The 25,984-nt window shown below is 34.2% G+C and overlaps 2 protein-coding genes, 1 long non-coding RNA gene and 1 other non-coding gene across 6 annotated transcripts; 2 read left to right on the top strand and 2 right to left on the bottom strand.

Moving 5' to 3' along the window:
- The first annotated feature begins 694 nt into the window (after positions 1-694).
- Positions 695-2,556, top strand: LOC129321329 (uncharacterized). The gene is made up of 2 exons (XR_008595978.1): positions 695-1,140; positions 2,275-2,556. It is a non-coding gene; the product is annotated as an uncharacterized LOC129321329 (long non-coding RNA).
- Positions 1,490-1,650, top strand: LOC129284708 (small nucleolar RNA snoR143). The gene has a single exon (XR_008586949.1). It is a non-coding gene; the product is annotated as a small nucleolar RNA snoR143 (small nucleolar RNA).
- A 2,648-nt stretch (positions 2,557-5,204) lies between the features above and the next one.
- LOC129321614 (uncharacterized) lies at positions 5,205-7,676 on the bottom strand. The gene is made up of 2 exons (XM_054967446.1): positions 7,347-7,676; positions 5,205-6,003 (listed from the first exon to the last, which is right to left on the bottom strand). The coding sequence occupies exons 1-2, from the start codon at positions 7,481-7,483 to the stop codon at positions 5,400-5,402; spliced, it is 741 nt and encodes a 246-aa protein (XP_054823421.1). The 5' UTR covers positions 7,484-7,676; the 3' UTR covers positions 5,205-5,399.
- A 1,739-nt stretch (positions 7,677-9,415) lies between these two features.
- LOC129284585 (probable polyamine transporter At1g31830) lies at positions 9,416-14,157 on the bottom strand. 3 transcript variants are annotated; one of them, XM_054920104.1, is made up of 3 exons: positions 13,947-14,085; positions 12,869-13,121; positions 9,416-11,317 (listed from the first exon to the last, which is right to left on the bottom strand). In XM_054920104.1, exons 2-3 carry the CDS (start codon positions 12,887-12,889, stop codon positions 9,866-9,868), a joined length of 1,473 nt encoding a protein of 490 aa, XP_054776079.1. In that variant the 5' UTR covers positions 12,890-13,121; positions 13,947-14,085; the 3' UTR covers positions 9,416-9,865. The 3 variants fall into 3 exon arrangements, with proteins under 3 accessions (XP_054776079.1, XP_054776078.1, XP_054776080.1); XM_054920103.1 differs by lacking the exon at positions 12,869-13,121 and having other exon boundaries at positions 13,947-14,157; XM_054920105.1 differs by lacking the exons at positions 12,869-13,121; positions 13,947-14,085 and adding an exon at positions 12,191-12,817.
- Between the last annotated feature and the right edge of the window lie 11,827 nt (positions 14,158-25,984).

Here is a 25,984-nt window from a genome sequence, read left to right as displayed (position 1 = left end):
TTTTTTGGGCCAAAGACCTAACAATTCATTTTGAAGATCAACTCAAATTGATATGGATGATAGAAATTTTTGTCATTTAAATAAGTGATTTTTTTAAACAAAATCATTTAAGTACTATGGTTATTAGAATTTCGATCTTAGTGTACGTAGCCCAAAAAAAAAAAAAACTCTCTTTTGCAGGGTTTACTCCTTATTCTTAAAAAAAATATTTTAAAGATTGTTTATATTAAGAATTAAAAATAAAAAATTTAAGACTTATTTAAAACTATTTTCATTTTATTATTTTGAGAATTAATGTTTTGTAAAATATAATTTAAGCACAAAAAATAATAAAAGTAAATATTTTTTATTTTTTTTTATTTTTCATAGCAATAATCCCAAAACATTTAAAAGATATTTTTATTTTTTGATTTGATTTTTTGATTTTTAAAAATTCTTTTTAAAAAAATATTATTATTTTTATTTTAAAGAATGGAAAACTGTCCCAAAACAGCTCAAATAAGCCATTAATCTCAAACAAAAATTGGGGAAAAAATAAAATAACCTAAACCTTGGTTCTTGAACGCAGCGTAAAACAAATTTGGGTTCGGGTCGTGCACAACCCGAATTGATGTGGGCCAGGCATTAGGGTTCCTCGTGTACTTCCTTTATATATCACCAAGAGCCTCGAAGTTCATTCTACCAACAGCAGCCGGAGCATCAATTCCGGAATCTTTCCGTTGGCGTTAGAGATTACCATCAAACATGGAGTTTATTGAGCTTCAGTCTCTAAAATCACACCAGCATTTGGGTTTCTCTCGCTTACCTAACCTACGTGATTCTGTTTCTTTTTTACACTTTGCTCCCATGTTCTTAGCTATGAATGATACACCATCTGTGACAACTGAAAAGTCAGTATTCCATTATATATCGTCCATCTTTATCTTGTACTCCATTTTTTTTTATTTATTCATCATTTTGAAGAGTGTCGGTCTTGCTGAATCTACTGGTTGATTAACCCGGGGTTTGGATTAATGGTTTATGGGCATTGCGCTTTAATCATGGGCCTTCTCTCGATATTTGACAGTTTGGCCTGAGCATGGTGCAGAAAGTGAAATTTGTTCAGCCATTTTAGTTTGATGGTTGGCGATGGATCCACAGGTTAGTAGCTTTTATCTGCTGCTTGCCTACTAATTCCATCTCACATGACTTGTTTTCATATAATTCATTAACATGTGTTTTCCTCAAGTCACTCAGAGACGTGCATATTGTCTTGCTTATTTTGAGATGTAGGGTATGCTAACTGTTGTATAATATGTTTAATTTTGGATGTTTGTATAATAGTTCAAGAAAATGCTTCACTTTACCCATTTACAGTAATACATGAATCCATATTCCATCATCACCTTCTGGAACCTCTTTTATCTGAAGAGATTGGAATCATGGCATTATATTATGATGATGTTATCTTCTTATATCATGGAGTGCTTAAGTATGGGGCTTTGGGATGCTGCACTTGCATCGTTGGCCTCTCTGACTCAGTAGAGGCGCCATGAGCTTCAGTGCACAGAGTGAAAGCTGTTTAATCAGCAGGCAGCCAGACAACTGCTGAGATGGATCCACAGATTAACAGCTCAAAGTGCTGTTGTCTACTAATTCCATCTCACATTTTTTTAATTACTTAAAATTAAAATTCCAAAGCCATTGTACTCCGTAGTATTATTTGAACTATTTTGCTTTTGTTTTTGGAATTTATGCTTCAGTGACAACCAGGATGGTAAATAAATTTCATATTGCAAGTCTTGTAGAGAGCTGGATAATTTTATCTGAAATTTGTTGTATAACATATAGGGGAAATAATAAAAATTCTCTTGACTCAATTTTCTCAAATGTCTCAATGTTTATTAATCAGAAGAAAAAGGTTAGTGACAAAAACTTTATAAAGGTCTATCAAAAAATGAGAAATACCAATCCTAATTCAGTAATCCAAAAGAAAATTACCTAGATTCAAACATCAAATTTGATAACGGATGCTTAATCTTAAAATCACTTTAATGTAGTTAATTACAGCCCACAACACATTTACGTAATGAAACAAATGAAGTTTGTATTTTCAGCTTAGCATTGAAAAGTGAACGCTGGGTGCAGATCTGACTGCGGCTTGACTATAGTTTTGATCATTTAACTATTGAATCATTGTCTAAACTGTTCTGGTTTTTGGTGTCTTGACTTTTAGACAATGCACAACTAGTTCCCTTGTGGTAAACATGAACTAAATGTTGTCTTTTATTTTAGTGCAAGCACGGGTGAGTTCCATTTCGGAACTGGAAGTATGCGGAGATATATCACGGGCAAAGTTGAGGCGTGCTAATCCTTTTCTCAAATTTGAAGTGGCATTTTCAGTTATTTATGTGCTGGCAAAAGCAAGATCCATGGTACCAACAGAGGTTGGATGAGGTAGAGGAAACTAGTTTTTTATAACATGGTAAATCAAACTTTGATTTCTCGTTAATAAATTTGTTTACATGTAGTCTATGAAGCATTGATATGGATATGAATATTAGATATGATATAGCATGATATGTGTACATGGCAATTTTTAAAAATTTTAGGATACAGCTATAACTATATAAATAATTAAATATTAAATATTTTGATACATACATATAATTAAGCAATATTAGATAACAAAAGATAAATATTTAAAGCAAACAAGTATATATTATCTAAATTTAAAACAAGTTGTGGGCTATAATATTGATAAAGAGAGACTTAGCAAATTTGTAAATATTTTTTGTCAAAATGTTGACACAGAAAAAAGGCAGCCACTTAGAAATTGATATTATTGCGTGTGTGATGTCACAATTTATAAATATTAAGCTATATTATTGCATGATGAGGTAATCCTTGCTGGGGAAAGAAATTGAGTTTTGCGAGCGAGTGACGTTAGTTGGCAGTAGTCGAGACCTGAGAGACAGACCAACTGAGGAGAGGAGAGGAGGTCAGATTGGCTGAGCGACGATGGTTGACTAGCTGAGCGATGTGACTGCGCTAGTTGACAGGGCGAGCGAGGGTGACAAAGTAGGGTAGAGAAGGTCGAACTATCATCGGCGAGTTGATTGGTGCTATTGCTTGAGCAATGGTCGCCAAGCTCTCAAATCAGATTCAAAGGCAAAGACATGAACATGTAGCTGCTGCGGTAGCTGCAGAGTGGCACGAGTCAGGCGAGGTGATGAGGGATTTGGGAATGAAAGAAGTTTCAGGGTTGATGAAGTAGGGCATCTTGTTTTGTTAAAAAAAAAAAAAACCCCAAAATGCCTTGTGCCGTATGTAGCCCATATTTTAGGGCTGTGTAAAAATCTTTCAGTTCTATCTGTTCTAGTCCAACTTGAGATAATCTCAGTTTTGTTTTGTTTGGTCCGTATAAACACTGATCCTTCAAGACCAAAAAGATTAAAAAAATTAGATTATTTTTTCGGGTTGGACTGGATAAGACTGGATAAGAGACTAGACATTTGAACCACTTGGTCCAGTCCAGTCCTATTAATTTTTCTATTATAATTATAATTAATTTATTTTTGACAAATGTTTGAAGTATAATTGATGCTAAGGAGATGATTTTATGAAGATTTGTTAAATTTGTTTTTAAATTGTTGTTGTAATGTGTTGTTGTTGAATTTTATTGAGTGCTATTTTTATTAAAGTTATAAATTTAAATCATTTGAATTATGACAGAAATATTTTTTTCTTATTGTTAGAAATTATTATAGATTTATTATTATTATAAGTTTTTTTATTATTTTAATTGAGTTTATTATGTTGAAATGAATTATTGCTTCTTATAGAATAAAAAAAAAAGTTAAGTGAATACTGGACTGATAGGATCAGTCTTTCAATCCTATGGATCAAGTCTGGTCCTGTTAATTTTTGGATTATCATCAGACAAGATCAAACTACGGGTTACCTAATTCAATCTTTTTCATAGAAGAGACCAGACTTCGAGTTAAGGTAAAGTCTAGTGCCGTCTTATTTTTTATGTAGCCCTACCGAATCCACCCTTACCTGCCCGTTCCTGATTGTATCGATAAAAAGTTGAAGACATGGAAACGCCGCATCTGCGTTCAGGACACGTCCGACATGGACACGACACCCATTTTGGTTCTTAGCGTTTAGTACCTGACCATGTTATGAGTAGTAGAAGAATATTTATAAGCAATAAAAGAAAAGGCAAGATCCATGGTTTCAATGTTTCAAATTATACGTAGACGTGAGAAAAAGCATTCTGAAGTTCCATTTATCAATCATGGATTTGACAATTTGTGTTGGATGTTAAAGCTCATGATGATCTCATTACTTTCATACTGACGGTTGTTTCAGAAGTTATATGATGCTGTTAAAATGTTGCTAAGCTTTTCAGGTCGTGTTCAGCGTTCACCCTTGTTGCAATAGCAAACAAAAATGGGGAAAAAAAATGTTCCTTGTTTTGTGTTGGTTGTTGTAAATGCTTGTTTTTGGTACTTCAAGATTGTTTTTGTGTATTGGACACACACATATATATAGTATGTATTCTTTATTAATAACCATTGCTTTTGATTATATAATTATACACTTGGATACGAAGACTTGGTTTCTCTTCATTTTCTTTCCACTTTCCATCACAATTATTGAATTTATTTTTAAATGGTTGAAATCTAATTTTAATTTTATGAAACATTAGATCCCAACTATCTAAAAATGAATTCAATGGTTGAGATGAAAAGTAGAGAAAAAATAGAAAGGAGAAAAATGGAAGGAAGCCAGTCTGCAGATGTGAACGATGATTGCTACAACAAGCCAGGAGCTTGAGAGTTCTCTTGGCTCTCAGATGGACACTAATGTGAAGGTTAGACACATCTTGACGGATAAAATTGAAGTTCGAATGCTTACCAAAAAAAGGAAGTTGTAATGTTTACCAAAAAAAAAAGAAAAAAAGAAAGGAAGTAGTAATATTTACCAAAAACAAAATTGGAGTTGGAGTATTTTTGTTTTGATTCAAGCAATTAGTACTTTCTTAATGAAAAAGAAACAACTTAATCACAAGATTCTGACTTCTGTATGTGAATCTCAAAGCCCTTGCTCGAGTGAAAACAAAAACATGGACACACAACACAAGGCGGTATCTTCTACTTGTTCAAGCATTAGACGCAACAGCGCCGGGTAGTTCCAAGGAGACCCAGCGAATAATCTATGAATAACTGGCCATATCATATCTAATATATAAATCAACGAGATGAAATATATGAATGATTTAATATCAGAAAGAAAAGATGGCAAAATTGAGAAAGACAATAGATAGTCAAACCTATCAACCTAGTATAAAGGAACTCCAGATATTATGCCATTACAGGGCAAAGATTCCACTCTCACATGCTTCTGCCAACCTACAGCTCCTCTTCTTGGGCATCATCCGAACTTTGAAGATGGCTTAGCTTAACCCTTGCCTTTTTTGGCTGTGGGGAGACTTCTCTCGCACCATCTTCATCACCCTTCCTCTTAATTCCATCATTGTTTTCTTCGTCAACGACAGGACCAGGAGATTCTGCACCAGAATGATCTTCAGGTCCAGACGTGGACGGTTTCAAATCACCACCTTCGGCTTTCTCTTTCTTGCTTGATTCTCCATTCTTGCCCAGCCTTTCACGTTCCTCCAGAAACGAACGGATTTCTTCGGTGGCAGCAAGATCCAAAGGGGTCTTTCCAACCCTTGTCTTGGAACCAAGGTTTGCCCCTTTCTTCACCAAATACTTGACAAGTTCAAGATGGGACCCTTGGGCGGCATAATGAAGCGCGGTCATGCCTTTGCGAGTGGATGCTTTGACAGAGGCCCCAGCTGAAAGTAGGGCCCGTACAATGTCTAAATGTCCCTTTTGTGCAGCGAAGTGTAATGCTCCCATGTCATCCATGGCAGCAGCACCAACATCAGCCTTGTTCTTGCAGAGATAGTTGACAACCTCTGCTTGCCCAGACCATGCTGCTAAATGAAGTCTACGTTCCAAAGTTTCTTGTCAAGGAAACCAGATAGTAACACATGAAATCTACAATAAGATCCCAAAATAACAAGAAAACCACATCTTACCCAGCTTATTATATTTACGTCATTATTACTATGCATGCCCAGCATAAAAGGATGAAATGCAGGGAAACACTCACAAGCCATATCAATAGGAACAAAGGGAATATTTATTATTTTATTTATTTATTTTTCTACAAAAGGATATATGATTTTAACAATAAATATCATCGCACAATGGGGGTGAAACTTCTGCAGGAACAAAAATGCATGCCTACATCACTTTTTTATACCAGAAAATTTTAAATTCTCAATTCCACGTTGAAGTCTCCTCAACCAAAAACTTTGCTTTTCCAATCTATTAGGCATGCAGGAATACATCATCCGTTTATGTCTCCAGGCTGGCCAATGAGCGCCATTTTGAAATGCTGATATCAGTAGAGATTAGTTCCAAAAAACTGTAGACACAGCAGAAGAACAAGAAAAGAACAGGAAAAGGTGGAGATAAACTAAGTTCATCGATCTACAGTGCTGAACTAGAAAATGCTTATTCAGGACTAGTGTGTTGTAATTTCAAATATAACTGCTTTCCTTACATTAAACTTGCTAAGAGCTTCAGGTTAACTATGCTTCTGCACCCCTTGTATTCTCTCACCACAGCCCTTCTTAAAATCCAACATTTTCAGGTGACACTACCACACATATTCTGGTTTGCTTTCTTTAGAAAAAAAGAATTGCATGCTTCATTATAAGCAAATTATTCTAATCAGTAATTACTAAGCTTTGTCCAAAACCAAAGCACAGCATCAGTCTCCAGAGGGGGTTGCTTTCGTGATCAGGATCCAATATGAACACTGTTCATACTTACAGTAAGAACTTTATAATCATCATTAAGTTACCATGAAACAGGAAAGAATTCGGATTTCAAGTCTGCAGAGAAATAAAAGCAGATGGGAGACACCAACAGGCGACAAGACCAATTTTACACTCGGTAACCAACATCGATAATCAAGATAAACAGATAAATCTTGATAGAAGCTGCTCCGTATTATGTTTTTAATTTTAAGACGGATTTAAGACAACAATGTTTTAAACATACCACCAAATCGAAAGGTTTTCCAGATATACCGATGCCAAGGTTTTTTATGCTGCCGGCTGAAACCAACACCGGCACAGACAATAACCCCCTTTAAACATTACGCTTAGCTTTTCACTGCAACCGAGCAATTTTTTTAAGGTAATCTTAGGGTTCCAAACAGTCGACCAAAAAAAAAAGGCAGGTAGAGAAGTAAAATGATGATGATAAAAGGAAGGATACGGTGTTCGAGAGTGCCTATCTCTGGAATTGACAGCCAAAGGGTTTATCCTCAAAATTGACTGAACAGCGTTGAGGTCACCGGATCTTGCGGAGGCATGAAGGTCGTCGCCTGCCCTCGTGTTCTGCGGATTACCCATCTCCCTTCTCACAGCCTCTTGCCACTCAAGAAGGATGAAACTGTTTGCCTCAGTCACAAATTCACCTCCCTTTGTTTTCAAAAACAAGATTCAACTCTTCCCATCTCCCTCTCTTTCCAGCTTCTAACACAAATCCTCTTCCCTCTGCCTTTCACTTCCAGTTTTCACTCTTTTTCTTTTGGAGCCAAAAACCGAAAATATACATTTTATCTCATTTCATGTTACACAATTTTATTCTTCACCCTCGAGATGCTTAATATTATTAGTTTTATTTAGTTTGTTGATAATTTAAATTACCCCTTACGATAAATAATTGTTAGAAAAAAGGCATTGATCTTTTCTTGCCAACAGAAAAAATAATGAATCAATCCTTATAGCCTATTCTTTTCAAAACAAATTTCTATACTTTAGAATACCACGTATTAGTCTTATATAATTATCTTAAATAGCTTAGTGTTAATGTTTTATTTTAAAAAAAAATCAAATAATTCATCCCTTGCTCCTTTTAAGTAGGGTGTTCAACTTATTGGCCAAGGTTTAATTTGATCATGAATTTAAAAATTTAATAAATTAAAGGAAAAGTTGGTAAAAAAGATCTAGTTGAAAAATTGTACCTAAGGGTCAAGTTGAATTCAAAAACCAAACTAAATATTTTATTCATTAAATAATATGAACAAATGATCAAAATACCCCTTTGTTTAAACAAACAAAATTGAAAAAAAAAGTTGTTTATTCAACAAATGCACTCTAAGCTAGAAACTTTGAACCTTAAACTAGAAGCCTTACATTAAAGTCAAAAGTCTTACACCTCAAGTCAGAAGTCTTGCACCTTCAACCAAAAGCCTTGCATCTTGAGCCAAAAACTTTACACCCAAGTTTTAATTTTTATTATCATGGGTGCAAGGCTTTTGATTTGGGTGCAAGGCTTTTAAGTTGGGGTGCAAGTAGCTAGGAGTTCAAGTCTTTTTGACTTGGGATGCAAGGCTTTTGACTTTAGGGGTAAAGCTTATAGCTCGATGCAAGGCTTCTAGCTTCAATGTAAAGCTTGTGGTTTCAATGCAAGGCTTTTGATTTAAAGTGTAAGGCTTGTGGCTTGAGGTGCAAAACTTCTTATTTGGAATACAAGGCTTTTAGCTTGGGGCATATGTATTGAATAAGCAGCTTTTTTTTTATTCAATTTCATTTGTTTAAATGAAGGAATATTTTGGTCATTTGATCATATATTTTAATGAATAAAATATTTAGTTTGGTCCTTGAATTTAATTTGATCCTTAAGCACAATTTCTTTTTTAAGTAGGTCCTTTTTCTCAGTTTTTCCTCAACCAAATGAATTATATTTATATATAATAAAAAAATATATTATTATTCTTATTTTTCTTTTCTTTTTTGTCATACTCATGTTTTCTAATTTATGATTATTTTTTCAAACAAAAAAATTTATTAATTTTTAATATATTATCATTTTTTTCTCTTCTTTTTTGTTATAATCATGTTTTCAAATTTATGATTATTTTTCAGACAAAAAAATTACTTTTTTTTAGTATAAACTATCCGATATCTCAGGTTCATTACTCGTCCCAATCTAATCCAAACCTCCTGTGAAGAGATCTTAGAATGATAGCGTGGTACCTATGGAATGGCCTCTTTGAGATCACGTTAATTATTACGTCCGTCACTCCCTAGAGTTCGAACCTTCACCCTAAAAAATATTGATAGTAGCTCTTGCTAACTTTACCAAGCGCGCAATGGTTATTACTATTTTTATTTGTAGTTGAAAATGCAAGTAATTTTCATTTGGGACTCAAGAACTCATGGGCTAAAGAAACGGGAAAGCTTGGTTGAACTTCACCAAAAAACTATGCTACACTTGGGCTAAGCCCAGAACACGTTAACCTCACTGTGAAGCCTAAGTGAAGGATTTCATTCAGATGCTAATTTGTAATCAACCATATATATACTACTCTGCCAACACACACACACACACACACACACACATTCATATTACAATTTCGATAACAGTTGAGACACATGAAAGCCAATAAGATTGAAACAAAACTATCCACTCAACCTTCAAATGCAATCACTCAATAAAAAGTACTGTAACTTCATAACTTTATTTTCTATGGCATTCTAAACACACTTGTTTACATGTTTCTAATTACAACCGCTTCCATTTTTACATTGAAAAATGTGAGCAAAAACCACCTGTGATGAAGCTGATGGAATCAAAATCTTCCATTGTACAGTTGTTGCATTCAAGAAATGCTGTGAAATGACCAATACTGTTCTCACTCCATTATGCCATCTTGGTTGGAGCATCTCCCTATGTATTTGCAACTTAACTTCACAAAAAAACTGAAGTCTTTTGAACAAGGATAAAGTTTAGTTCATTAAAGAATGACTGTTCTCCTGATCGTCAAAATCTGGGAGCTCAGAATTCATTGAGAACCTCAGCCATCCATTTTTCTCTGCAAGTTTGAGAAAAGGCTGCAGTACAAGGCCAATGAACACAGCAATGAGGCTTATGACCAAGATTTTGAGAGAGGACAAAACTAACACAATACCAATCGTTATTGTCGGAGGTATACATAAAAGAATTGCTCCAGTTGTTCCCCCTGGTATCTTGTAAGGCCGAGATGCATTGGGGCGTCTGATCCTTAACAATATGAATGCTATAAACTCCAAAATCATTCCAAAGCAGTACAAGAAGTTTTCAGCTGCTACAATCTCGTCAAAGCTCAGCCATGACAGTAAAAGTACGCCTGAGGCTGAGAAAAGTATTCCTATAAGTGGGGTTCCATGTTGAGACCTCTTGCTAAAGCACTCAGGCAACATTCCCCTCTCAGCCATCCCTAAAAGTTGAAAGGAATCGCTGCTCATTTCAGCAACAAACATCCCCATGTTTGACACTGCAGCAGCTGCCTGAAGCCAATAACTCAGCCAAACTCCTCCAATGATCTTGGCAATATCAGAGAAGTATCCATCAGTCCACAATGAACGCTTGAGAGGAACCGCACCAGTGCCAATTAGAAGTGGGAAAAAGTATCCTAAAACTACTAGGATCAAAGCATAGAATAAAGCCTTTGGAAGAGTTCTCTTTGGGTTCTCCACTTCTCCAGCAAGAGTACTAATGGAATCCCAGTAGTTGAGATTCCAAAATAGAGTATTCAGGTACAAATTCCAATCCATATCATTCAAATCCGCCACCAACCATCTTGAAGGTTTCAGGTCTGGAATTGCCATAAAGCCCATAACCACAAAAGGAAGGAGTGAGAAAACCCCTAAAAGAATAGCAATCCATCCCACAATGGTTAAACCCCTATAATTCAAAAATGTGAGAACTATTGTCAATCCCCAGGCCGCAGCAATTCTTGGAAAGCCACTGGCTAAAACAGGGATATCCGATTTCAGATAGTCAAGAAAGAGAACTGGGTATAGGGCATTATCAATTACCCCACTGAGCCACTTCATCCAGCCTTGCTGGAACCCCCAATAGGGACCCAACGCGGAAGAAACCCAAACCACATAACCGCTGTTTTCTGGGAACATGGTACCCATTTCTGCAGTAATTAAAGCTTCTGGGACACTCCATATGAATGGGAAAACCAAGAAGCCAAGGAGGGCCAACAGAGGACCTGCGGCTTGCACTGTATCCTCGATGCCAAAAGGGCCCCCAGAAACTTCATAGAAGATGATGAATATGAGAGGAAGAACGGAAACTTTCTTCAAGTTATTTACCCTGGGGGAGGGTAACCCATCAACGGTGACGTAGTCATCCCTATCGTACCGCCTCATTTCAATATTGCGCCGTCTGTTTGGTGCAGTCCTAAGCTTCTGCACCCACAAGATGGTTTTCAAAATTAGCAAGCATCGAACAGAAAATACTTGCGCCACCAGTTAATCAACAAGTTATGTAAGCAATATAAGAAATGTTTTTTCAATTAAAAAGGTAATCGCTGTTGGCGGCAGGTAGGAAACTGAGAACTGCTTAAGTCGTGTCAGAGGATACTATTCTTAAAAATACCGCCAATTTTCCAAGATTAAACAAGTATATCCTGCAAACGCAAGGAAACAAAACAGCAAACACTAGCAAACTCAGATGAAGCACAAAACGGAACATAATCAAAGGAGGCTCTCCTCCTCCAATGCCTCTTGAACTCATGCACAGGGAGACAAATTGGTTGTTTTCAAATGCATTTGCATCGAATTGGCCTATTTTGTACACACGAACTCACTTCTCTTCCCAACTCATTTTATTAGCTCATTTCGTTTCTTAATATTTATATCTTAGGAGAACTCTTTATTTAGGCAATGTGAGACTTCTTTTGACACACACTCAATTACTACAACAATTTAGTAAAATTTAAAAGTTCATGTCATCCATTCATTTGCCAGAAAGAAGAGGTCCGTCTAAGCGAGCGTATGAAAATAAATCTTGGAATGCAAAGACGGTCTTTCCACGGTTTTGCCGAAGGATAACATTTTAGATTGCATAGGAGCAATCAAACAAATATAGAAGGCGTGCAGATTTTGGGGAGGGATCTTCTGGGTTGACGAAAGAGAAATATAATAAATCATGGCAACAGAAATCAGAAGCGAAAAGCTCAACAAATACAAAAATAAGTAAATGAAACGGAAACGGAAAAAAGGACCGAAAGAAGAGAGACCGTGATATATACCAATCCCTTTTAAGATGAGCGCAAATACCTTCCATTGTGGAAAATGACCCCGATACGTGATATGGAATCAGATAAATGAAGAGATTAAATGCAATGGAGAAGAATATAGAGCTACTCTTTCCATTGTATCTCTGACATCCCGTTTCAGTCATGTGAAGACAGGGAGAAAGCACCTGGTAGGTGAACAAGAGGCTGTGGAATGAAAGGTAAGATGTGCAAAAGGACCGAAATACCCCTTCATCTCAAAAATGATCCACGGCCAATGCATCGAAATAGTTAGGTAGACGTCCGCCGTCGGCAAAGCTAGCGGCGGAGGCATCGAAGGAATGTGGACGGAACGGATTCATAACACAGGACAGACGAGGTTCGAAAGCTCTGTTTTGTTCGGAAGAGGAAGCCCCGGTCCAAATCCACCCAGCCTTACCGGATATTACCGTCGCCGCCGGAATCGTTCAACGCGCAGGGAAGAAGCTCTGCCGTGGACAATGTCAACTCCTGAACTGGATCCCTGCTTCGTTGATCAATAGCACAAATGGCCTTCATCGATTTTGAATCTGCCTAGCTATCCCCCAATTTTCATGTGTTCATTCTGATTTTTCAACTTAATAATATCTACAAGGGTGTAATAGACTTGTGATTCTAGTTTTATTCAAATAAACTAAATACTGAACAGAATTCAAATTCAATTTGAATATGAGTGACTCACATGTCTTGTGATCCGTGTCATTTGGATTATCTTCAAGACATTCTCAAGTTCTGATCTATATCATAATCTATTAACCCTTCTCATCATATATGGAATGTAACACACTCGTAATCACAAGAAGAAAGGTTGACAGAGAGAACTAGAGAAGGTGTAATGAAGGAGTTAAGACTTAACAGTATTGGTGAATTAGTCAGTCACGTTAACAAAATATACCAATATCATGTTGGGTGACGTAACACTGCAAATCGAGAATCTGAAGCAATGAAAAAAATATTAAATTATGATCGGCCATAAATTATGAAAAAAAAAACGCAAAATTAAAAAGTAAAATAGCCACGAAAAAGGTTTTGAAAATGCCATGCCGTGTAATTCGATCACCAAATATGAAATAAATAAGTTAGTTAATATCAAATAAAATTTACTGCTTGGTTTCGATGCTCATTGCAATAATGTGATCTGGACTATCTAAAATTGATTTTAATGGTTTCAATTTAAAATTTTTAATAAATAATTTTTTGTATAAAAATTATTTTTTACATTATTATAAAATTAACTTTATTTAAAATTATATATATTAAAATGATAATTTATTAAAAATATAAAAAATAAGATTTTATCAAACCTGGCGGTGCAAATTATGATGAGCACAAAAAATGCACCCCTGAATAATATTATAATTTGCAAGGAACTGCGTGTCCTATTATACTATTTTGCAGTATAATTTAAATTTAACAAAAAAATTATAAAAAAAAAATCCCCACACAATAAAGTGTCTCCTTGAGGTGTGATATTGCAAGTTTGACCTTTATGTCGTAAGAGCCGTGGGTGCATGAACTTCTCCCAAACTCTATTAGAAGAAATATTGCAAGTAGAATAAAAAATATTTTCTGGCCAAAAAGCAGAAAAGATAAGATTTTTAAAAATAAAAAAAAAAGAAGAAGAAGAAGAGAGGAAACGGAAGCAATTCTTCGGCGAAAATGGCGTAGAAGGTAACTTAACTGCCGGACGATATAAACAGAAGATCTAGAGAGAGTACGAGAGAGACTGAGAGGCGGGACGAAAGATGGCGGAAGCTAACCTCTAGGCTATTAGAATCAACCTCGAGTGGCGCCTGACTGCTATTCGCAGCCGGAGGAGATTGGTTCGCCGCAACTATCAGGTTGTCAGCGCCGTTTCCGGCGGCGGTTCCTTCTCCTGGAGATCTGGCAACCTCTTCGATGGCCATGGAGCAGCTTGCAAACCCAGGAGGAGAAGGAGCAATATGGGGAATAAATCAGCTTCCAACCTCCATGGCGTCACAATCATGCATTTATGATCCCACGAATATTATATTTATATCTGCATACCGGGCCCCACATCATGACTTCATGCGCTCAACATTTACTAACTCAAGGCTCAAGCTATAGTTGTCCACTTTAATTAAAAAAAAAAAAACCATAGTGTATTTTTTATTTTTTAATTTTATATTAAATTTTAATTTATTTTTTTAATTTTATAAAATATTCTGTTAATCTTGTAATTCTTATAATGTCGGTTTAAATAATATTTTTCAAATCAATTATTATTATTTTAAATTAATATATTAATATTTAATCATATTTAAAAGTTAATGAATAAACCATTCCCGACTCCATTAAAAACCGTGGCTCGAGGTGATCACTGTGGCGCCGCTAGCTAAATATTAGCGTTTTAAAAGTTAGACCAATCACTAAATTAAATTAACTACTAATGCACAGTTTATTAGTTCAAATTGAATGGTAATTGACATTGATATATTTTTAATTTATAAATTATAATTAAATAAAAAATATATAAATATTTATGTTTTTAAAAAATATTAATAAATGCTTGATAAAATGATATATTATTGGTGAATATATAATTAATATTAATTATTTTTGGCCATTTTTTGTTTTAATTAATTTTTTAAAATTTTAATTAATTCAAACTGATTTTTAAGGAAATCGGTTATATTTTCAACCAATTATTTCAATTTTTGACTGATTTTGAGGAGTTAATCAAACCGGATTAAGGATCAATTTTTGGTTTGACTGATTGAATTGATCAATTCTATGTGAATTTTAAAACACTGCTAAACATTTTAATCAATGTATCAATATATCAATTTTTTTTAAATTCTTTTGACCGCCTAATTATCAGGTTGACTGATAGATATCAATATTTACACCGACAACAATCACTTTAAGATACTATTGAATAGGATGTTTATTTTTACGTACCCACTAATTAACGGAGAGCCCTTGTCCTTTAGAACATGTTGAAGAAAATCCTGCTCGATCATGTCGTCCATCTTATTCATGTCCAGCTAACTAATAAACTTTCACCCTGTTGACTTCTAAATTATAGAAAGTATAGATGTAGATATGTGATTATAAACCTTTTTATATATATAAAAACTAATTATAAACTTTTTTTTTTCCATATTTTTCGGCTGGCACGGCTTTCATAAGTAGTTAAAGACCACGTCAGTGTTCCCGGGTGTTTACGTTTGAAATACACAAAGTAATCGGGGTTCGAGTCATTCTTGTTCTTCACGGGACGAGCATTTCGAGATTTATAAAATGTTTCATTGAATATTTTAAAGGCAACATAAAATATTTATTTTATAGTAAATCATATCGTTTGCAAATCATGCATAATGCTCATGATTTTTTATTTGAATAAATCAATCAAGCTTTATATAATGGATAAGAAAATTTGTCTAGTTATGCTTTTATAAATAAAAAACACTATCATTGACATTATTGGAGTGACTTATTGGAACTCACTTACTATGGACTAGATTTTATACTACTTTCAGCTGTAATATAGAATGAAGAGGGGAAAAGATTTTAGTGAGTTTAATTTATAAAAATAAGTAGGAGATTAAATTTTTTAATATAGATAAAATGTAAATGAGATAGGTAAATAAAATTACTTACAAACTTTAAACCATATATATATATATAATTATAAAAATTACTCAATACCTTGAATTTTAAATTAAGTAAAGTTTTAAAAGATGTTTTATATGTTGTATTTGAATATCTCAATTCATATGAACAAGTAAAGAATGTATGCGTACCTAAAGAATCCATGAACGTTTGAGAAATCTCGATTATCTTGAGTGTAGACATATGCACAACCCACTAAACCTTAGAGTCTTCAGAGAGTGCAGAGATAATGGAATAATAGAGAATAAGTCGTGCGTTTGCAGTTATCAACTGATCAACTTATAAGGATTAGATCTGTAACCGCCTTATTATATAATTAAAATAATTATATTACGTTATCTCTGACTCAGTTAGTTAAGAGATAGGAAATAACTGATAGGTATTGGGTTGTGGGTTGGGCCTTTGCCCATTGGACTCACTTGTATTGTCCACTTATCATGGCCCACACAGGATCATAAAGACCAATCTGTTTGGTCTTATTAATTAGTGCTAATCCATAAATAATATTCCAACAATCTTTTACTCGGATTGCATTAATTAAGCAAGTTGTATAAACAAGCCGCAAACAAAATTTGAAAAATGAAACTTCACAAAATCACTGAATCCTATAGGAAAACAAGTGATATAATGTCTTATAATTTAAACAAAATATGAAATTTTATTTCAAACATTGTTCAGTAAAATAACAACATAAATCACTAATTTCTATGGAAAAACAAGTGACATACATAGCGTACCACAATAGAATCATTGAATCCTATGGGGATACAAATGATATAGACGCATCTAACTGAACTGAACATAACTCACAGAAGAAAACTAAAGCCTAAAGAGAAATTGCAACATAAAAGATTCTCAAACTCCCACTAAACCAAGGCATCAAAGGAATCCGCAATACCTATACAAGTTATATGATTTTGAAAAACTTTTACAGGTAAGCCCTTGGTCAGTGGATCTACAAGCATCTGCATGCCAGGAATGTGTATCACACGGGTTTAAAACTCAACAATTTTCTCTTTCACAAACATAAGTTTGATATCAAAATACTTTGTACGATTGGAATTTCTGTGATTGTTAGCATAGTATACTGCAGATTTGTTATCACAGTAAATGGTTAGAGGACGTGATATTGACTTAACTAGGCGCATGTCAGATATCAACTTCCTCAGCATGTAACATGACATATAGTCTTAAAACAAGCAATATACTTAGCTTCCATAGATGAAACTACTGTAAGTGTCTGTTTCACACTTTTTCAAGAAACAGCTCCTCCAAACAGCATGAAAATGTAGCCGGTCGTGGATTTACGATCATCCAGATAAGAGGCAAAATCTAAATTGAAAAGCCAACAATTTCAAGATCTTCTGATCCTTTAAAGTTATGATCAGAATACCTAACAACCTCAAAATAATTTGACCTTCTGTAAATCAATATATAATTCTTCGTACCTTAAAGATACCTCACAACTTTCTTAGCAGCCTTCCAATGACCCGGACCTGGATCGTTTAAGTATCGACCTAGCACTCTAATGGCAAAGGCTATATTTGGTCGAGTATACACTTAAACATACATAAGGTTGCCAACAGCGAAAGTATATGGTATCTTTCTCATTTCAGCCCTCTTCATATCATCCTTGGGACACTGTAACTTTGACAATAGCTCACCTTTTTGTACAGGAGCAAGTGAGGGAGAACATGAATCTATTCTTAATTTCTTAAGTACCCACTTAACATAGGTGGTCTATGATAAACCGATAATACCATGAGATCTATCACGATAAATCTGTATCCCAAGAACGAAGGAGGCTTTACCCATGTCCTTTATGTCAAAATAGCAAGACAATAGATGTTTTATCTCATTGAGAAAATTCATTGAATTGCTAGCTAACAAGATATTATCAACATAGAGAACAAGAATGAAAAAATTATTTCCATCAAACTTTTGATAGATATACTGATATGAGACATTCTCAACAAAACCGAGCGAGGTGATAATTTCATCAAACTTCAGATACCACTACCTAGAGACCTGTTTTAGCCCATAAATGGATCTCTTCAATCTGCACACTAGATGTTCTTTACTAGATTTAACAAAACCATCAGGTTGTGTCAAGTAGACTTTTTCATACAAACCGCCATTTAATAACACAGTCTTAACATCCATATAGTGAAGATCAAGATCAAACTGTGCAACTAAAGCCATTACTACTTTAAAAATAGCTTTAGTGGATACCGGAGAGAAGGTTTCTGTGTAATCAATACCTTCTTTTTGGTTGTAGCCTGTAGCTACAAGTCTAGCTTTGTATCTATCAATTTCACCTCTAGCTCCTCGTTTTATTTTAAAGACCCACTTGCAACCCACTGGTTTAAAACCCTTCTAGTTTAAAACATTTTGGTAGCTTTATAAGCTCCCATACATGATTATGGTACATAGAGGTAATTTCTTCACTCATAACCTCCAAACATTCAAAAGAATACGAGCTAGAAATAGCCTCTTGGTAAGATATTAGGTCTAAAATATTAATAGCATCTGAATAAAATTCTTACAAATACATCATGTAATCATCTGGAATAGCAGACCTACAAACCCTTTAGGACTGTCTTGGTTCAACAACCAGATTCCCATCACCCTCTAAAGGTGGTTCATCTTCAACTTCATCTTGATTTACGGCATTATTTCTATTAATATGAGGGGTTGTCAAGATAGGCATAGGCAAAATGCTACTTTCATCATGTAAAGTAATATGCCTTGGCACAGAGCTCTCACTTTTAAGGCATCTTTAAAGAAATAAGCTCGGTAAGATTCAATTACCTTAGTAGTATGATTTGGACAATAGAATCTGTACCCATAAGATCCGATGCAATAGCCAATAAAGAAACCATTAATAGTTTTAGCATCAAGCTTCATCTATTATGGATTGTAAGATTTTACCTATGTTTTACAACTCCAAACTCGCATATGCTTCAGCGCAGGAGTCCTTCCAAAATACAACTCGTACGGAGTCTTTGGAATTGACTTACTAGGAACTTGATATAAAATATAAACAGCAGTTTTAAGTGCATCACCCCGCAAGAATTTTGGCAGTGAAGAGTGACTGATCATGCTTCTAACCATATCCATGAGAGTATGATTTTGCCTTTCTACAACCCTATTTTACTGCGGGGTGTCAGGCATAATATACTGAGCTTCAATGCCATGCTCTTGAAAGTATAAAGCAAATGGCTCAGGGTTCCTGCTAGTCTCAGTATATCTTCCATAAAATTCTCCTCCTCTATTAAATCTCACACATTTGATCAACTTACTAGATTTCAATTCGACTGCTGCTTTAAAGGTATTAAATGCATTAAGAGACTTGGCCTTTTCACACAAGAGTTCAATCCATCCATGATGAGAGTAATCATCTATGAATGTGATGAAATATCTAAAATCACCCATAGCCAAAGGTGTGATAGGTCCATAGATAACAGTATGGATTAGGTCTAAAGTGTTTTCAGACCTCTTTGCCCCTTTGATTTTAGCTCTAACAAGAAATTTTCCCTTTATGCAATCAACACAAGACTCAAAATCTGAGAAATCAAGGTCTTGTAAGACAACTTGCTTGGTCATGCGCTCCAATCTCTCTCTAGAGATGTGACCCAAATGATAATGCCATAACATAAAGGAATTATCGTTAGGCCTTTGACGTTTATACCCAATAGCAGCATTGATATGGAGATTAGAAAGTTCAAGTGACCAATTATTCAATTGATATAAACTATATATCAAGGAAGTAAAACCAACATTAATAGAATTAAAACAAATGTCAATTTTTTCATTTCCTTGTAAGAATAAATAGCCACAAATATCCAATACAGAAGTTGAAATTAAATTTCTCTTCGCAGAAGGTACATAAACTACATTATTTAAATGTAAAACATAACCAGAATTTGAATACAAAGAAATAGTTCCAATGCATTCAATTGATGCCTTGCTCCCTGCTATATCAAAAATTGACCTCTGTGCCTCACTTGAAACCTTCTGGTTTTGTAGCCCCTGTAGAGAATTCACAACATGTACAATGGTGCCAGAATCTAGCCAATATGAGTCAAAAAAAATTTCAATAATGTTAGATTCAAAACAAACTAGAGCTACAGGGATAGTTTGAAGAATTGTGCCTTCACTTTCTTGTTTGTTCTTCAGTTTAAAGCAATTAGCTTTAATGTGACCCAATTTCTTACAATAATTGCATAACCCCTTAAAGAGTTTCTTCCTTGACTTCTCACTCTTATCACCATCCTTCTTAAAAGTTGGATTATTAGGCCTAAAGGCCTCATGCTTCTTTTCCTTTTTCTTATACAACCCTCCAGATTTGTTGCTAGATCCATGAGAAACATAGTTCACTGAGTGAGATGAATTCTTCTTTATAGCTTCCTCTTCTAGAGTAACTATTGATATCATCTGGTCAACAGACCATTCAGCTTCTTGTGAGTTGTATGAAGTCCTCAAGAATACATACTCTAATGGCAGTGATTGAAGAACACGATAAACTAAGGTATTTTCATCCAAATCAATCCTATATGACTTAAACTTGTTATAGTAATGAACAAACTTTAGAATGTGCTCCCTGACACCAGAAACTCTATCATATCGAGTATTATCAAGAAGTGACAAATAGTAATTCTTTTGAGTTTTGTCAATCTTCTTGTATTTATTGCCAATAACTTTCAAGTATTCCACTGCAATATCCTTCTCAGGAATGCTGTCCCTAATTTTATTTTTAATTGTGTACTTGATGATCGTTAGACAAATCCAGTTAAACTCACTCCATTATTTATGGAAGGATATTTCAGAAGCACTGGATTAGAAAGAGAGATCCTCAGGCTTGGGTTCTCTCAAAGCTAAATCTTTTTCAGAAATGATCAGATACATATTCAAAGACTCTTTTTAGTCATCATAGTTAGTCCCATTGAGAGTATTCTTAAAGGATAGTTGCGCAAAAGCGGAAACTAAAATTGCAAAATAGAAAATAGGAAATATTAATTATGTGTGCACAACATAATTATAAAATAGAATTTTCTAACAAGCGATTATCAATTATGCAGCTATAATCATGCACCAAGAAGGCTCAAATACCATAAAGATTTAGCTTATACAAAGGTCCATATAAAATAATGCATTAAACATTTAAATACCTATAGGGTAAAACAAATATCTAATATATTAAAGGAGTACTATTAACCTATCCTCAAAACCAACCATCAGAATCACACTAATAATGTCACACCTATAGGGCATGTCTATTATCAATGCTACAAGATCCTAAATATCATCAATAATTCACAAAGTCACAAATTTTATAATCTTAGGAGAAAACAAAATTATTTTAAAGTCCTTAAGGTCTTTTGGGAATTAGAGAACAAATTTAGGATTTAAGTAAAATTTTAAAAAGGTGTTTAGGGGTAAATAGGTAATTCTGGAAGAGATTTGGGTTCAAAATGTAACTCTAGAATTTAAAGGAATAAATGTAATTTCCAAAAATTTATTGGGGTCACGGAGTAAATATGATAAATTATGGGAAAAAGGAGGTAATTCTAGTTTTGGGCCAAAACGTAATTAACAAAAACAACAACTTTTTTTTGACATTGATCTAGGCTAATATGTTTTGGGCCCAAATTAGTTTCTTTAAGTGAATGTGAGTTTACTTGCCCCACTTTCCCTTTCCCCCTTTTTTTTTAAATCAGGCCTAGATTTCATCTGGGCCCAACATAATGAAACTGGATCCCTAGGACCCAGTTTCTAACCCGTTTCGTGCTTCTAGCTTCCCCTTTTTTTATCCAGAGGAAATCTAGGTCTATGAAACCAAATCCGCAGGATTCAATTTTTGATCCAACTCGTCCTTCTTCAGTGATGCGAGCTACAAAAGCCATGGGAGAGGGTACGTCGTTAACGGCATCGTGAACTAGTCGACAACCACAATGCCAGCGATCATGCAATGGCGTGCCACCACGCCGGTACTTGCTCCGACAACTCAAGAACCATCTTCATACTGGCTTCAGACGACGGCACGGTCATAGAGACAGTGGAGATCTCAACGCCAGCAGTTAGGAGGAAGCATCTTCGGTGACCAAACAAATCTTAAGACGATGCGAACTAGACCATAGGGAAGGGAAGACGACGCTGTGAAGGATCATCTCCGGTGAAAGAAACACACAGTGAACAGGGAGATGACACCGAAGAGGAGAAATTTTTTTTATAATATAAATATAATAAGATTTAAAACAAAGTTCTCATATTCAAATCTCATTTCCTGAAGAATATGGATCATAAGGAAATTTATCAATATGAGCATGATTCTCTATCAATATATCCTTACATACATTAGAAGAATTGAGATATATAAATTTAGAAAATCGTAACCAGGCTCTAATGCCACGTGTTGTATTTGAATATCTCAATTCATATGAACAAGTAAAGAATGTATGCGTACCTGAAAAATTCATAAGCGCTTGAGAAATCTCGATTACCTCGAATGTAAACAAATGCACAACCCACTAGGCCCTAGAGTCTTCAGAGAGTGCAAAGATAATAGAGTAGTAGAGAATGAGTTGCGTGTTTGTGGTTATCGACTGATCGACTTATAAAGATCAGATCGGTAACCGCCTTATTATATAATTAAAATAATTATATTGCATTATCTTTGACTCAGTCAATTAAGAGATAGTGAATAACTGATGGGTATTGGGTTGTGGGTTGGGCCTTTGTCTATTGAGCTCACTTGTATGATCCACTTATCACGGTCCACGCAAGATCATAAAGACTAATCTGTTTGGGCTTATTAATTAATGCTAATCCATAAATAATATTCCAATATTATATTATGGTTTGAAAAGAATATCTTTTTTAATATTAATTTCATATTACTAGTCATTTTTTGATTATAGGTCCCATACCCACCTTATTATAAAACCCTCATAATATTTTATTTTTACTTACTATATAATAATTTTAAAAATATTATAAAAACATGTTAAAGAAAAGAGGTTAGCAAGTTACTAGAGAACTACAGTAACCATGTGATGCAGAATTCAATGGAGGGGAGATTGTTGGGGTTGAGTGGCAGATTAAAATGAGACCAATTATAACCCTAATTTTTCTTCATTTCTCCCATTTCAACTATTCATATTATTTTATTAAATAATTTTTTTAAAATTATAGAACTAATGAATGGTTGAGATGAGAAAAGTGAATAGAAATAAAGAAAAAGAAATGGAGAGACCCTCCTCCCAATCAGTAGCGGGCCATATCCATTTGAGAGGAGAGAGGTATAGGAGTATGTTTTTTCAATTTTACACCCTCACCTTTTTATATTTTACCTTGTTTAGATATTTTTAAATTTTAATCCCATTTCATGTTACTTTCTAACTCAAGTTTAAAATTATATTTTTTAACTCAAGGCTCAATAAATTTTAGCTACAATTTCATCATATCTAAGTAAAAATATTATTTTATAAAACATTTATAAGATTTTATTGACGTTTTTTCAATTGTTAATGTGTGAATGTTAGGGCGGTCTTTAATTAAGTTTTAAATGTTAAGGGTGGTATATGCATTTCACTTAAAATTTAGTAAATTTTTATTAATTTTGGCCTAAAAAGAATTAACCACTATTTTTATTATAATTAAAATATTAAATCATATGATAATGGAACAAAAGAAATTAAAATATTAAAATCATATGATAATTAAATATTAAAATATTTATGCTTGCATACCTTTTAATTTTTTTTGGTTGCCTACCCAATATCCAGAGTTTCACCCTGATTAATTCAGATCTAACTTGCATTGCACACCTAATTATGATGGGTGAGTCTCACCACAGGAGTTTTTTTTAGCATGCACAAGGCTTGAATTTGAAATTTTATTTAAACAGAACTAAGTCGCTTGCTGCTGAAATCCCATGCATACTAAGACGTGACTTTGCATATATTCTCGTTAGCATATGTATTAAGTAGCGTCAAGTCTAAATTGTTGGAGCTGTAATGGTGTCACATCCACAATGCAACTGTAGTAATTTTTTAAAAAAAGAATTGAAGTGAAATTGGCTTGACAGAGACCGATATTACTTTCAAGATTTAATTTTCTGAAATTGGTTTTCATGAAATTGAGTTCAATATGCATTAATAAAAAATTCTGACAAATTAAAATTGGACTAGCAGAAATCGATTTGCTATTTTGTAGTATCCTGCTAAATAGTTCTCAAATTATAGCATCTAAATAATTTCTTTTTTTATCCGTAGCATTTCAGTGAAAAAGCCAATTAATTTTATAGAGAAATTTTAAAAAAGAAATATTATTTAATTATCTTTAGATGTCTTTGCATACCTTTATTTATAAAAATATTGTTATCTAATTATTTTAAAATTTTATAATACTTTAGTGCACCTACACATTTTTATAACACTTTTTCTTATCTACCATAAATTATTTTCAAAAACTATTTAAAATAAATTTCAAAAATAGTTAGAAATTTTCTTTTTTTTTTCATTTTTGATTATTTTTAAAAATTTAAATAAATATCATGCAATTTCACAAGATAACTTTTTTAAAAAATAGAGTGATTTTTCTTGAAAAAAATTGGGAAAACTATCCTGCAAGTCCTTATATTTTATCTTTATTTTGAATCAGGTCCCTGTAATTTTTTTTTATTTTAATTGGATCCTTATAGTTTAATTTGTCAAGTCCATTAATTCTTGAAAGTTAAATCTACTAATACGGATTAACATAGTTGTTAACATCATTAGAGTAAGTTAATGTGGTAGCCAGGTGGGTTTAATACTCAAAGCAAGGAAGACGTTCATGCTCACCCTCGTGCTGTTTTGTACTTTAATGAGAATGAGGTCAAAGCAAAGCGTTCACGTCCCCTGAGGGCCATTGAAGGACTTTAGGCCCTGTTTGGTATATAGCATTGGAGGGTTGGGATTGGGATTGAGTTTCAGTAATCCTACATTTAACATGTTTGGTATAAGTCACTCACTAATCCTTAGGATTGTTTAGTCCCACTTAGATGAGAATACTCAAACCCACCATCTCCCTGGTATTACAAAATTAATCCTCGGATTGAAATTATCATTGACCAAAATGCCCTCCTCAAATTTGCCCAAATCTGATCCCTCTCGTTCTCCATGGAATTTTTAGCTCAAACATGTTCACCGTGGATGATTCTAACGATGACTTCCTCTCACCATCAACAACTTCCTCTTGCTGTAGACAACTTCCTACTTTGCCGGCAAATCAAAGCAAAGAATAAAAGCACGAACAAAACACAACGACAATGGGCGAGCAAGATTCATTTTCTTATTTCAGATTGGGTGATGTGTGAGATCAATACATTTTCAAATCTGATGATAGGCGAGCAAGAATAGAAGCAATGATGATGAAAGGTTGCAACAGGATTGTCTTCTTCCTCCCTTAATTGTGTAAATGTATACATTTTTAGATCTGATTTGGTGTTAAATTTGCATTTGAGATTGTCTTCTTACTCCCTTCTCACTCGTCGCCTTCTCCTCCAACTCCCCCGCATCCACCACCGGGGAGCTCCAAATTTGAAGTGCAAAGCTCTAGATTCGCCTTATCCTCCCTTAAGCTGTGTGCTGTTCATCTTGATGACTTTATTTTTTTTATTAATAATAAGGGGCATTATGGTATTTTGTTCATTTCTGATGAATTAAAAAAAATTAATATAAGTATTCCCTCCAAATATTACTTCATACCAAATATATTTTTAAAGTCCTAATCCCAACTCTAATCCCAATTTCAATCTCAATCCTAATCCCTCAAAATTCATATCTTTGTACCAAACAGGGCCTTAGAACCCTTCAAACACACAAGTGACAATTGAGACAATGGACGACATAGGTGGGGCCTCCTTTTGATTACTCAATCTATTTATTCTTCACTTTTCACTCATAATATTATAGCAGCTCCCATTCTTTGTTTTCATAACTTGATGCTGCAAACCAATCAATAAAGCCTTGATTACGTTTGATTAACTTTTAACCAACCAATCTCTGCATTTATCCATGTATGTATAGATAACATATGTGATGTAAAATGTAATGATTTTTTACGAACTCGTCACTTCATAAAAGGAGAAAAAAAATCAATAACAGGGAAAACCTGGCAT

Source organism: Prosopis cineraria, unplaced genomic scaffold (assembly GCF_029017545.1).
Source record: "Prosopis cineraria cultivar Desert tree isolate PC_DT_omini unplaced genomic scaffold, ASM2901754v1 PC10, whole genome shotgun sequence".
In the NCBI taxonomy this organism is placed as follows: domain Eukaryota; kingdom Viridiplantae; phylum Streptophyta; class Magnoliopsida; order Fabales; family Fabaceae; genus Prosopis; species Prosopis cineraria.
This window is presented reverse-complemented; position numbering and strand designations above follow the sequence as displayed.